The sequence below is a fragment of the Salvelinus sp. IW2-2015 genome, linkage group LG18 (genome assembly GCF_002910315.2).
Source record: "Salvelinus sp. IW2-2015 linkage group LG18, ASM291031v2, whole genome shotgun sequence".
Classification (NCBI taxonomy): Eukaryota; Metazoa; Chordata; class Actinopteri; order Salmoniformes; family Salmonidae; genus Salvelinus; species Salvelinus sp. IW2-2015.
In genome coordinates, this window is record NC_036858.1 from 11,846,065 (window position 1) to 11,860,521 (window position 14,457).

Sequence of the window (14,457 nt, forward strand, 5' to 3'; positions counted from 1 at the left end):
CAGCCTCTCTCAGCCTATTGCGGACAGTCTGAGCACTGATGGAGGGATTGTGCATTCCTGGTGTAACTTGGGCAGTTGTTGTTGCCATCCTGTACCTGTCCTGCAGGTGTGATGTTCGGATGTACCGATCCTGTGCAGGTGTTGTTACACGTGGTCTGTCACTGTGAAGAAAGCAGCATGATTAAATAGCATAGGGCTATATCTGAGGCTCTGTTTTATGTTAGCGCTGATGCTATCAGACGACGAGAGCCACTGAGGGGGTTACATTAAATGAATACCTCTGTGTAGCATAGCGCTAATTACAACTAGCTAGCGAAACGCTTATGGTTTCCCCTTCAGAACTGGCACCGTTAGCTGTCTGGCTAACACCCATACTCGCTCTAATTGGTGATAAGAAGAGGTTATACTTGATATGGTTGATTCTCTTCCAGATCACGAGGAAGGTCTGATGGTTTTATGATACAGCCAACCCTGTCGCTGTCGGCCTAAGACTGGCGCCTGAGGTAGGAAGTTGTTTCTGACTACTGACTGACACAGGATCAGATATCGTTTTATCCATCTAATGGATTGGAGGTAGGGTCATCTACTGTATTCCTAGATCTGGACTTCGGAGTAACTTCTACCTCAAAGTCTGTAGTCCAGTCAGTCCACATCTGGAAGTGTTTGGTCAAAATGGGCCCCCATCATCCCTTATGATACATGACGAATTCTGGCAGTATAAATCGGACAACTAGATGGAAATTGAATTTCTGGATTGCATTCCTGCTGTGGAATTCTGGGAAGGGCAAAATAAGACTTCCTGTTAAGGGGGGTGGGTGAGGTAGGTTCCGTCCCTGTATACCCTATAGAGACTCTAGGGGGTTGGGTTAGGTGTTAGAGTGTGGAAAGACCCCCTCGGTGCCTCTCCCTGTCAGTGTTGAGTCTAAGGGGTATTAATAGCCTCGTATAAATGCCTGACATTTTGTTAAAACTAGCCTCACACTTCCTAATTAACCCACCTCCTCACACTTCCTAATTAACCCACCTCCTCACACTACTCAGACCTGGGGGAACATGACATGTGTTTCCTATTGCAAACCACATTGGCAAATACATAAAACAGCAATACATGCTGTATTTCAGGCATAAACCAAAATAAAAAGAGTATTAAACACTGTATTCAAATCCCAAAGAAAAGTATGTCAAATCTGCTGGTGCAAGTGTCAGAATCGTTAGTGAGTGCATAATCATTACACTTAGCATAATGCCCCTTGGGACAGACTTAATGGTTCCCTATGAATCACAAAACCACTCAGAAAGGGATAAACACTTCAACATGGAGAGGATCATCTCTTCAGACAGTGTCACTCACATCCCACTGGGCAAAAACTGGTTGTTGAATCAACATTATTTCCAAGTCATTTCAACCAAAAAAAGTCAATATGATGACGTTGAATCACCGTGGGAAACTGATTGGATTTGAAAAAAGTCATCAACGTAAGGGAATTTAGTATTGTTTTCCACATTGAATTCACATTAGTTGACAACTCAACCAAATGTTAATGCAAACGAGATGTTGAACTGACATCTGGTGCCCTGTTCGCTCCTCCCTCGTTCCTAGAGGAGAAGATGAATGCCCTGTTCACTCCTCCCTCGTTCCTAGAGGAGAGGATGAATGCCCTGTTCCCTCCTCCCTCGTTCCTAGAGGAGAGGATGAATGCCCTGTTCTCTCCACCCTCGTTCCTAGAGGAGAGGATGAATGCCCTGTTCCCTCCTCCCTCGTTCCTAGAGGAGAGGATGAATGCCCTGTTCCCTCCTCCCTCGTTCCTAGAGAGAGGATGGAATGCCCTGTCCCTCCCCCTCTAGTCCATAAGGAAGAGTGAATGCACGGTTCCTCCCTCCTATCCTAGAGAGAGGAATGAATGCCGTTGTCTTCCCTCCCTCGTTCCTAGAGGAAGTATGAATGCCCTTTCCCTCCTCGCCTCGTTCCCAGAGAAGAGGATGAATGCCGTGGTTCCCTCCTCCCTAGTTCCTAGAAGGAGAGGATGAATCCGTGTTCCCTCTCCCTCGTTCCTAAGGAGAGGATGAATGCCCTGTTCCCTCTCCTCGTTCCTAGAGGAGAGGATGAATGCCCTGTTCCCTCCCCTCGTTCCTAGAGAGAGGATGAATGCCGGTGTCCTCCTCCCTCGTTCCTAGAGGAGAGGATGAATGCCCGTGTTCCTCCCCTCTCGTCCTAGAGAGAGGATGAACTGCCCTGTTTCCCTCCTCCCTCATTGCTAGAGGAGAGGATGAATGCCGTGTTCCCTCCTCCCTAGTTCCTAGAGAGAGGATGAATGCCGTGTTCCCTCTCCTCGTTCCTAAGGAGAGGATGAATGCCCTGTTCCTCCTCCCTCGTTCCTAGAGGAGAGGATGAATGCCCTGTTCCTCCTCCCTCGTTCCTAGAGAGAGGATGAATGCCGTGTTCCCTCCTCCTCTTTCCTAAGAGAGAGGATGAATGCCCTGTTCCCCCCCTCGTTCCTAGAGGAGAGGATGAACGCCCTGTTCCTCCTCCCTCATTCCTAAGAGGAGAGGATGAATGCGTGTTCCCTCCTCCCTGTTCCTAGAGGAGAGGATTGAATGCCGTGTTCCCTCTCCCTCGTTCCTAGAGGAGAGGATGAATGCCGTGTTCCCTCCTCCCTCTCCTAGAGGAGAGATGAATGTCCCTGCTACCCTCCTCCCTCGTTCCTAGAGGAGAGGATTGAATGCCCTGTTCCTCCTCCACTCCGTTCCTAAGAGGAGAGATGAATGCCCTGTTCCCTCCTCCCGTCCTAGAGGAGAAGGATGAATGCCCTGTTCCTCCTCCCTCGTTCCTAGAGGAGAAGGATAATGCCTGTTCACTCCTCCCTCGTTTCTAGAGAGAGGATGAATGCCGTGGTTCCCTCCTCCCTCATTCTAGAGGAAAGGATGAATGCCTGTTGTTCTCTCTCTACGTTCCTACGAGGAAGGATGAATGCCCGTGCGGTGTCCGGTGGCGTTACACACTGATGGTAAGATAAACGCGTAAAATGCCAGGAAGCGTCAACATTTTTCCCACCCTTCCGTTTCCTAGCAACACTGCTGTTTCATAACAAACAATACAAGGCCCCTAGTGAAAGAACCGTGGCTTAACAAGTGCAATGGAGGTGACAGATAAGAGAGGAGAACACAGGAGGGAGGGGAATGGCTGAAAATGAAGATAACAGCAAGCCGGCTCTTCAGGCCACTCGACTTCACCAAGCGCACGAGCAGATACACACATCGTATTGTGGTAATAGTCTGTCAGCGATCGTGCATTAAAGTAGTGTAACTACGAGCTCCGGTGCCCAGGAGGAACAGAGTGATCGGCACGCACGCATGAACCGACGGCGCAGCCGCAGCGCAGCTGACACGCACACCGTGGTACGCACACAGCACACAGCACACTTCGACACGTACGTGTCTCTACACGCAGTCGACACACACAAGCCACCTCACAGCGGAGAGTATCACACAACGACACCACACCACGACATGATATGTGTGTGGGAATATTAACCATCACAAAGCTACACACGACACACCACACCACAGCACACTAAAGGAGACAAAACAGGAGCCAGACCCCTGCCTGGTCTATGATTGGCTTTTGGAACCTTGGCCCTAACTGCGCATTTCCTATCGGTAGTGTCTGTGGAAGGCGTAGAGTATCGGGTGCAAGTTATCGACCTGACCTGTACAGGCATGTTAACACCTGCAATAAACCTGTGTGTGTGTGGTGGTGTGGTGTGCTGTTGTGTGTGTGTGTGTGTGTGTGTGGTGGTGTGTGTGTGGTGTGTTGTGTGTGTGTGTGTGTGTGTGGTGTGTGTGTGTGTGTTGTGTGTGTGTGTGGTGCGTGTGCGTGTTGCTGTGTGTGGTGTTAGAGGTCGACCGATTAATACTGAATGAACACTTATTTTAACTTATATAATACATCAATAAAATCAATTTAGCCTCAATAAATATGAAAACATGTTCATTTTGGTATAAAATAATGCAAAAACAAAGATGTTGGAGAAGACAAGTAAAATGCAATAGTGCCATGAAGAAGCTAAACGTTTTAAGTTCCCTTGCTCAGAACATGAGAAACATATGAAAGCTGGTGGTTCCTTTTAACATGAGTCTTGCAAATATTCCCAAGGTTTAGGTTGTAGTTATTAATAGATTAATAGGACTATTTCTCTCTATACCATTTGTATTTCATATACCTTTGACTATTGGATGTTCTTATAGGCACTTTAGTATTGCCAGTGTAACAGTATAGTTTCCGTCCCTCTCCTCGCTCCTACCTGGGCTTGAACCAGGAACACATCGGCAACAGCCACCCTCGAAGCAGCGTTACCCATGCAGAGCAAGGGGAACAACTACTCCAAGTCTCAGAGCGAGTGACGTTTGAAACGCTATTAGCGCGCACCCCGCTAACTAGCTAGCCATTTCACATCGGTTACACCAGCCTAATCTCGGGAGTTAATAGGCTTGAAGTCATAATGCTGGCAAACGCACGAAAGTGCTGTTTGAATGAATGCTTACGAGCCTGCTGGTGCCCACCACCGCTCAGTCAGACTGCTCTATCAAATCATAGACTTAATTATAACATAATAACACACAGAAATACGAGCCMTAGGTCATTAATATGGTCGAATCCGGAAACTATCATCTCGAAAACAAAACGTTTATTCTTTCAGTGAAATACGGAACCGTTCCGAATTTTATCTAACGGGTCTAAATATTCCTGTTACATTGCACTACCTTCAATGTTATGTCATAATTACGTAAAATTCTGGCAAATTAGTTCGCAACAAGCCAGGCAGCCCAAACTGTTGCATATACCCTGACTCTGCGTGCAATGAACGCAAGAGAAGTGACACAATTTCACCTGGTTAATATTGCCTGCTAACCTGGATTTCTTTTAGCTAAATATGCAGGTTTAAAAATATATACTTCTGTGTAATGATTTTAAGAAAGACATTGATGTTTATGGTTAGGTACAGTCGTTCAACGATTGTGCTTTTTTCGCAAATGCGTTTTTGTTAAATCATCCCCCGTTTGGCGAAGTTGGCTGCCTTTGTTAGGAAGAAATAGTCTTCACACAGTTCGCAACGAGCCAGGCGGCCCAAACTGCTGCATATACCCTGACTCTGTTGCAAGAGAAGTGACACATTTTCCCTAGTTAAAATAAATGAATGTTAGCAGGCAATATTAACTAAATATGCAGGTTTAAAAATATATACTTGTCTATTGATTTTAAGAAAGGCATTGATGTTTATGGTTAGGTACATGTTGGAGCAACGACAGTCCTTTTTCGCGAATGCACACCGCATCGATTATATGCAACGCAGGACACGCTAGATACACTAGTAATATCATCAACCATGTGTAGTTAACTAGTGATTATGATTGATTGATTGATTGTTTTATATAAGATAAGTTTAATGCTAGCTAGCAACTTACCTTGGCTTCTTACTGCATTCGCGTAACAGGCAGGCTCCTCGTGGAGTGCAATGTAAAGCAGGTGGTTAGAGCGTTGGACTAGTTAACTGTAAGGTTGCAAGATTGAATCCCCGAGCTGACAAGGTAAAAATCTGTCGTTCTGCCCCTGAACAAGGCAGTTAACCCACCTTTTCCTAGGCCGTCATTGAAAATAAGAATGTGTTCTTAACTGACTTGCCTAGTTAAATAAAGGTGTAAAAAAAAAAACACAGATTTCCGATTGTTATGAAAACTTGAAATCGGCCCTAATTAATCGGCCATTCCGATTAATCGGTCGACCTCTAGTGTGTGTGTGTGTGGTGTTGTTTGTCGTTTGGTGTGGTGTGTGTGTGGTTGGTGTGTGGTGTGTGTCCTGATGTGTGTGTGTGTGTGTGTGTGTGTGTGTGTGTGTGTGTGTGTGTGTGTGTGTGTGTGTGTGTGTCCCATTGCCATAGAGTAAATCCAGTAGCTAGTGGAACTGCTCATATTAACTATTCAGCAGCCTTTGTGTCCCTGTAGTCTGGCTGAGATGGATTGACTAGACAATAAGAGGTCAGGGGTCAGGTTGAACGTACCTTTGGAACGAAGCACTTTATGTGGAAGTGTTTATTCTGCCGCAGCACCTCTCCTTGCAGCCTTCCACAGTTCTGACAGGGGACAGAGCTGCTGCCGCACCCTTGCTTCCCTGCTCCAGAGGGCTGCTGACGGCCTGGTGGGAAATACTGACAACACACACAAGGACACAAGAGGTTAGATGCTGTGTTCTGTGCATAGAAATGCCACACACACACATGCATTTGGAGAGTCACGTGTAGAACACACACACAACGACCTCAGTCATTAAACTAAAAACATTCATGACTCATAAAAAAACAAAATGCAATCTGCATACTCATACATATGCACCGACGCACACACACCACACACACACACACACACACACAACCACACACACCCACACACACAACACACACCACACACACACCACACACACACACACACACACACACACACACACACACACACACACACACCACACACACACACACACACACCACCACACTCGCACGCACACAAACGATTACAAAACATGTTGGAATCTTCAAACAGCTCGAAGGCCTGCACATGGTATGCACTGTTCTAAATATGCCCAGTATGTGGGAAAGATATGACCAGATAATCAGTACATCAAGTGTCAGAGAGAGAGAGAGAGAGAGAGAGAGAGAGAGAGAGAGAGAGAGAGAGAGAGAGAGAGAGAGAGAGAGTTGCTGAAGCTGAGGATGAAGCTTCTCTTCAGCCTACTTCAGCTTGTGATATCATGCAGATCAACACAAATGATCACAATCAGATTTATAATGGAAAATGTATCGTGTAAAAACTACAACTCATCAATTAGTAATCCTGTCTTCCAGTGACAAACACAGACACCAATCGGTGTACTTGTTTCAGCAGCTCTCCCTTCTCCATTTATTATGACGCAAAACACTCGTATACTTATCCATGCACGTCGTCATCACCCCTTTAATACTGACAACTAATCAGACAAATAGTGCCGCTTTGTTTCCCTCCGTCTCTCTCTCTCCTTGCCAAACACGTCTGTGTTCGTCGAACCGGTTCTGTTTTGGACACCATGGTTACCATAATTGGAGTTGAAAAGAAGGAGAGTTTGTCAAAATGGATTCAAAGACAAACAAAACAATGGCATTCAGCTAGGCAGAGCAAATGCACTAGTGTTTACCCAAGAACCAGTTTCAGCTTCAGTGTCCATCTATCCATCCATTCATTCATTCACCCATTCACTTAAGAGTTTATCCTCTCCGTTCTTCGTCTGCTAACACTCCCGTTGAGAACTTGAGAAATGTCCATGTTTAGCATCTACTTAGGCCCAAATTAGATGGAGCATTAGTCCCAAATGGCACCCTAATCCCTATGTCGTGCACTACTTTTGACCAGGTCCCATAGGGCTCTGGTCCAAAGTAGTGCGTAGTGCATGACATAGGGATTAGGGTGCCATTGGGACGCAGCCAAAGGCATGTTAGGCACTGTACAACCTGTAGTGCTCTGTCTGTGGGCTGTAGGTAGCCAACTCTGGACATGGTAAATGACTACTGAAGACAGTAAAATACACCTTCAACATCGTTTATTAACCCTTGGAGGTCTCGGGACTCTCGGTCGTATCTGGAAGATCCAGACTTGGAGGTAGAGCAATGAATTCTGATTCTGGGAATGTTTAAAGGGCATCTGGTGAGGTAAAAAACATTTTTTCCCCCAGTTTTATAGAGTAAGCGGAAGAGCGGTTAAAAAACAGGGAGAGGTGAGTGTGTGAGGTAGTCTAAGACAAACAAGTGCTCGTGAATTTACAAAGAAACAGAGAGATTTTCCCCTCCCACAAGGTTTCTCATATTTCATGTTCCAAATTCATTGTCTTTGAATAAGGTTATGGCCTAGCAGAGTGACCCTAAAATCTGCTTTAAATTCAAATCCAGATTTCCAGATCAATTGCATTTTTATGGAGGTATCCATCTCTTACATGAAAGTACAACAGGAGGCATAAAATATTATCCAAATATCGAAGATATTCATCTCTATGACGATATTCCAACAATCTGACAGATATTAGAAGCCTGCTGCTTGTCAATGGGAAGCAGAAGTCTTTCTTAGTATAGTTTAAGCTACCAGTGTTCAGCATGTGAGTATGCTGCTTCCAATAAAGCCAAGAATTTGGGGGAAGTGAAGTCATGTGTCCTCATAAAATGGTCTGGGGCACTTCAAAAGGGCCTGAGTTGATTGTAACCATGTGGCACAGCCATGGTCCAGCCGAGACTATTCTATTGGAGGAAATGGGGGTCTGTCTCTGTCCCTCTCTCTCACACTCACTCACTCACTCAGCCGGACCAGCATGCACTGCTCCTGGCACGCACCTGTTGAGGGGATCCTGTGTCGTTCACTTCCTGTCAGGACAATAAATAAGGCTTGGGGTGATGGAGGGGTCCAAGATGATTTGTTAACCAGATGTTCCTATAGGGGGCAGTATCTCTTGTAAGGGGTACAGTAGCAGGTTAGGCCTAAAGCAGATACACTCTGAAGAGAACTCAACCACTGAAGGAGTGCTCTTGACACACAAGGAATACAATGTGCTATGAAGAGCTTCCACTCTGTGTGTCCATCCCATAACTCTCTCTCTTTCTCTCCCTCTCTCCTTTTTTTCTACCTCTCTTTCTCCGGAGCCCAGCGAATAGATGTTCAGGCAGTGTAGGCCTGGGCCACAGAAGACCTGCTCATCAATCACCTTGCTCTCACTCTGCTCCCTCTCTGACTGACACAAACCCACAGTGCCGCTCTCCCACTGCCAGAGAACAATCTGAGCTATGAACCACTACAGACCATGGTGCCCTGCCATCTAGGTCCCACACACACACACACATACACACACACACACACACATACACATACACACACACACACACACAGGAATTCTTCCTTAGGTTAGTCGACAGCTACAGTATGTGAGCAGTCAGTGTGGTCCAGTTGGGCGGCCATCTTGGATTCTTCTTCCAGGACCCATGCTCCCCCGCCTAAAAATAGCCTGTTCCCTTAACCCACGGGGATTCCATGGTGCTCTGCAACATTCCAGGCAGGGTCCATCTGCGTGGCTGGCGGGGGTGGGAGATTAGAATGCTCGGGTTACCACCACCGCAGGGGTGTTTTTCTGGTAGACAACACGTTCGACTTTGGGATGTTGGCTATCGCAACCTCAAAGAGGATTTAGATCCTCTACATTTAGGAATGATTTATTCTAACATATCGACATCAGGGAGCCAGCCGGAGCCAGCCGGAGCCAGAGAAGTCCAGAGAAGCTGGCATGTGCAGCAGCAAGGATAGAGACAAGTGGCAGAATGCCAAAATGGCAGAGAGAGAGAGTTGCTGAAACTGAGGATGAAGAGCTTCTCTTCAGCTTGTGATATCATGCAGATCAACACAAATGATCACAATCAGATTTATTTATTTTTATATTTTATCAATTTTTTCTCCCCAATTTTGTGGTATCCAATTGGTAGTTACAGTCTTGTCTCATCGCTGCAACTCCCGTTTGGACTCGGGATTTGGACAAGAGCCGTGCGTCCTCCGAAACACAACCCAACCAAGCCACACTGCTTCTTGACACAATGCCCACTTAACCCGGGAAGCCAGCCTCACTAATGTGTCGGAGGAAACTCTGTACACCTGGCGACCGTGTCAGCGTGCATTGCGCCCGGCCCACCACAAGAGTCACTAATGCGCGATGGGACAAGGACATCCCTGCCGGCCAAATCCTCCCCTAACCCGGATGACACTGGGCCAATTGTGCGCCGCCCCATGGGTCTCCCGGTCGCGCCCGGCTGCGACAGAGTCTGGACTCGAACCCAGAAACTCTATTGGCACAGCTAGCACTGCGATGCAGTGCCTTAGACTACTGCACCACTCAGGAGGCCTTCACAATCAGATTTATAATGGAAAATGTATAACGTAAAAACTACAACTCAGGTTATGTGAGGTGACTCTGTCTTACAACCTCCCCATTGGTGCATTCCAGAAAGGTTGTCACAAGAGCAATGCAGGCTCACAGATACACCTGTGCTGTCATGCCTGGCATGATCTGACATGCATTTGACCTATGACCTATAACCTCAAGGTCAAATACTACAGAGAGCTTTGGTCTCTGACCTTGTGTGGAAATTAACCCTAGAACTAATTCCTTTTAAACGTAGGTCATACAGAATCACCATAGACAAAGCAAGAGTGAGAGACAATGTGAAAGAGATTGCCAAGAGGATAGGGTCTCTCGGAAAGAGTCTCATACAAATTCTTCTAAATCTAATATTTCTCAATATTATTTGTGTTTCAGACCTTTTGATTCCCACCCTGCACATGGAAGATAAACTTTGACATTAATGTGAAGTCATGTGTTGCTGCAACATCAAATTACAATTTGTAAGGACGTCAATGTTGATGCCCTGAAGTCATTGACTTATAAGTGCCATTCCATCTCACTGTCTCTCTCACCATGTCAAGTTCTCCCATGTCACCCCGCTCCTCCGCACACTCCACTGGCTTCCAGTCGAAGCTCGTATCCACTACAAGACCATGGTGCTTCAGAGGAACTGACCTCCCTACCTTCAGGACATGCTCAAACCCTACACCCCAACCCGAGTACTCCGTTCTGCCACCTCTGGTCTCTTGGCTCTCCCACCCCTATGGGAGGGAAACTGCCGCTCAGCCCTGTCCAAGCTCTTCTCTGTCCTGGCACCCCAATGGTGGAACCAGCTTTCCCCTGAATCTAGGACAGCAGAGTCCCTGCCCATCTTCCGAAAACATCTAAAACCCTATCTCTTAAAGCAGGGGTGTCAAAGTCAAATGGACGGAGGGCCAAATAAAAAATTTAGCTACAAGCCGAGGGCCGGACTGTTCGAATGTTCATTGAAAAAWWTTTAAATGACGCATATAGTCTAGTGAACCTAATTGAACCTACTGAAAACCTAACAAATATATTCCAATATGATCAGATAAATAAAGCAATATTTTCTTATGGCTCTGTCAGTAATCTTTAATTTTCAACAGACACAAAAGACAAATTTCCTTTATATAAAAATCCCCATAACATGAACATTAAATGAAAGAAACCGGTATTCAAGGCACCATCAGTAGCCTATATTTTCTATTTTAGCAAAAGTGGGCTAAATTTACTTCAAAGAAATCAAAGAAAAAAACAATAATAGCAATTTCTCATCATCCACTCAACTGAAATATTTTTAAAATATAATTGGATTGAAATACAATAAAATAAAGTGCAAAAATCTATTAATCAAAAACAACACTTTGTTTAAGGAGAAGTAACATGAGTGAAAACAAATATTAAACTTGAACTTTTAAACTTGAACTGAGTAAAAACTCTAAATATGTGATTGCACAGAATGTTCACTGTTTGAGGTTGAGGGTGATACTTGGTGGTGTCCATCTTTTCCACAAGTTCATCAATGTTCGGGGTAAGGCTCTGAGCTGAGGAAATCTCAGAATTGAGTGGAGGTGTTCAGCAGTAAGTCGACTTCTGTGTGATGTTTTGTTCAGGTTCATCAAAGAAAACAGTTGTTCCACCACGGTATGTGCTGCCAACATAGACAACGTTTGAGCAGCCGAGATGCGCGCTGGGGCATTGTGTCGGGAGGAACGAGCGAACTCCGCACACCCACTGCGCATATTTTGCCCTCAGTGCATCATTGCATTGGAGGTCAATCAACTCCATTGGAGGTTTGGTGGTGACTTTCCACGTCAACAGCAAATGGTTACGAGCAGTTCCAACCTGCTTTTTTGTGCTCAAAGTCAGCAAATCGGCGTCGAAAGTCAGCGGCAAGCATACTATTTTATCAGCCAACTGTGCGCTCGGGAACGACTGGTAGAAGAGCTTCTCTTTCATGGTCTGGCAGCTGGGAAAGTGGCTCAATTTCTTTGCATCTGCGTCTCCCACAGAGTCAGTTTGGTTTTAAAATGCCTTCACTGTACTGTACATATCAGAGATGACATGATCCGACCCTGCAGCTGCAAGTTCATTGCATTCAGATGACTCGTAATGTCACACAGAAAAGCCTTTCACACAGAAACATTCGTTCGGAGTTGTGTTGTGTCTTTCCCTTGCTGTCCAAGAACAGACAAATCTCCTCACGAAGCTCGAAACATCTTTGAAGCCCTTTCCTGGCTTAGCCATCGCACCTCTGTGTGATAAGGCAAATCACCATGCTCCTTTCTAACTCCGTCAGAAATGCTTGACTGGCGGTGATTCACCTTTGCTCTTGATAAGTTAACTGTGCGCGTGATGATGCTCATTAATGCTCCATTTTCAAGGCTTTACCGCACAACGCTTCTGGTCGTATGATACAATATAAGCGTGCTCACCTGTCGCGTTTTTCCTCTTGCATTCTTTCCTGTATCTTCGCCCACCAGTCCGCCCCGTGTGTCCACAAACTATGTCGCAGGTGCTCCGTCGGGTTGTCAAACCCACGGTTTTTCCCAAGGCAGCTCCATCTCATTTACACATTTGTGAACCTCGTTCATACAAATTCATGCGCCGTAGTTGTTGCCCATGCCATAGGACGTAAAGCCAAAAAACTCCTCTTGTTCACGCTTAGGCTGGAGTCCAACCCGCGGAGAATGAAATTGACAACTGGCACCATGTAGAAATGTCGGTGCTTCTCATCCACAGCCAAGGAATATGACAATGAAATTTTTCCTTTTTCACAAGCTGTCTTTTAGATTGATGACAACTGGTCTTACCTCTCGGCAATGCGTGATTTTCTGCTCAGACTCACATTTAAAAAGAGTTGCCTTTGTTCTGGGCAAACTTCGTCACAAACTTTAATCATGCAGTTTTTGATGACATCCCCCTCCGTAAATGGCCGGGCTGATTATACGATCTCTTCTTGCCCAAAATAAAACTGGCCTTGACAGCAGCCTGGCCTTGTGATTTGGCTTTTTTGAACAGAGCCTGTCGAGATTTGGGCTCGTTTTCTAATTCCTCTGCCTTTTTGATAGCTTTTATGCCATTGTCCATATCTTGGTATTTTTGTCCGCGGTGTTTCGTTTCATAATGTCGATCTCGAGATATATACTCTATCCAGTACCGTTCCACAACTTTCTCCACACAGAGACACAACAGGTTTTCCAGCTACCTCCGGTGAACATATACTCCGGAAGCCCACCTTGTTTGAAACCCCCGGTATTCTCAGTGTCCACCTTCGTTTGTGCCATTTTTGATGGGTATCTGAAAGTTAATATTTACTGTGATGCTGACGACTGCTGTGCACATAATAAAAATTGAAATGAAAGCAGCCTACTGCATTCGTGCGTCACCGTTGCATTGTGGGAAATGTGTATTGGTGCGTTGCTAACAAGATCTGCGGGCTCGCCGGCTTGCTCGGGTCTGCGGCGTATTAATAATAAAAAATCAAGAGGTCATCGCCAGAGGCCGTAAAAAACTTCTGCGGGACGGATGTGGCCAGCGGGCCTTGGACTCTGACATATGTGTTTAAAGAGTATCTTAATAATCCCATAGCAACCCCCCTCAAGAAAAATGATTATGAATATTTTTGTTGGTAATAAGTTATTTACGAAATCTCTATTTAAACAAACTATCTGATTAAGCTAACATTTAGCCAATAGCTATAACATTTAGCTGCTATACGGCATATTATTTGGATGATTATAATATGCTGTTTTTTCAGTGTATTAGGGACTCCTGAGCAAACAGCAAACCACCTGTCCATCTAGTGAAAACCCAGTGGTTGGAAACCTGAATAGTAACCAAATTTAGTGAGCTTGCCTCGCTCGTTGCATTAAGACATATATTAAGTAATCACGTTGTAATATTTTCTTTGTGTAGTTCCTGTATTGTTAACGTTAGTGATTTGAAGATATTGCCCAATGCAGGTAACGTAGCTTGAAGAAGAAGGAGAGGCCTCACTCTAGGAGCCCAGATGCAATAATGGTATATAATAACCAAGGTTTTGGACAGACAAGGTGTTTCATCAAGGTTACACATAGTCTAATAACCAAGCTGTCTTCATCAGGGTACACATAGTCAATAACGCAAGCTGTCTTCATCACGGGGGTTAACAAAAATAGTCTTTAATTAACCAAAGCTGTTTCATCAATGGTAGACATAAGTCTATACCAACTGTGCTTCATCGGGTAACTATGCTAATAACCAGCTTCTTCATCGGTAACCATTAGTCTAATAATCTTCATCAAGCTAGTTATAAACTTTTCATCAAGGGTAACATAGTCTAAATAACTTCAAGTACTTGTCTACATACAAAGTGGATCTCATAGGGTACTGATAACCAAGCTGTCTTCATTCAAGGTTACATAGTCTAATAAACCAAGCTGTCTTCATCAGGGTAAACATAGTTTAATACCAAGCTTGCTCATCTCTCTCTTTTGTGTGTG

At 45.2% G+C, this 14,457-nt stretch overlaps 1 protein-coding gene across 1 annotated transcript in view; it reads right to left on the reverse strand.

Moving 5' to 3' along the window:
- The window catches only part of LOC111978116 (uncharacterized), a 104,833-nt gene that overhangs the window by 86,462 nt on the left and 3,914 nt on the right, over window positions 1–14,457 (reverse strand). Inside the window, 2 exon segments of the mRNA XM_070448188.1 lie at window positions 3,433–3,542; window positions 6,105–6,203. Of these exon segments, the coding sequence (XP_070304289.1) occupies window positions 3,433–3,542; window positions 6,105–6,203 (209 nt within the window).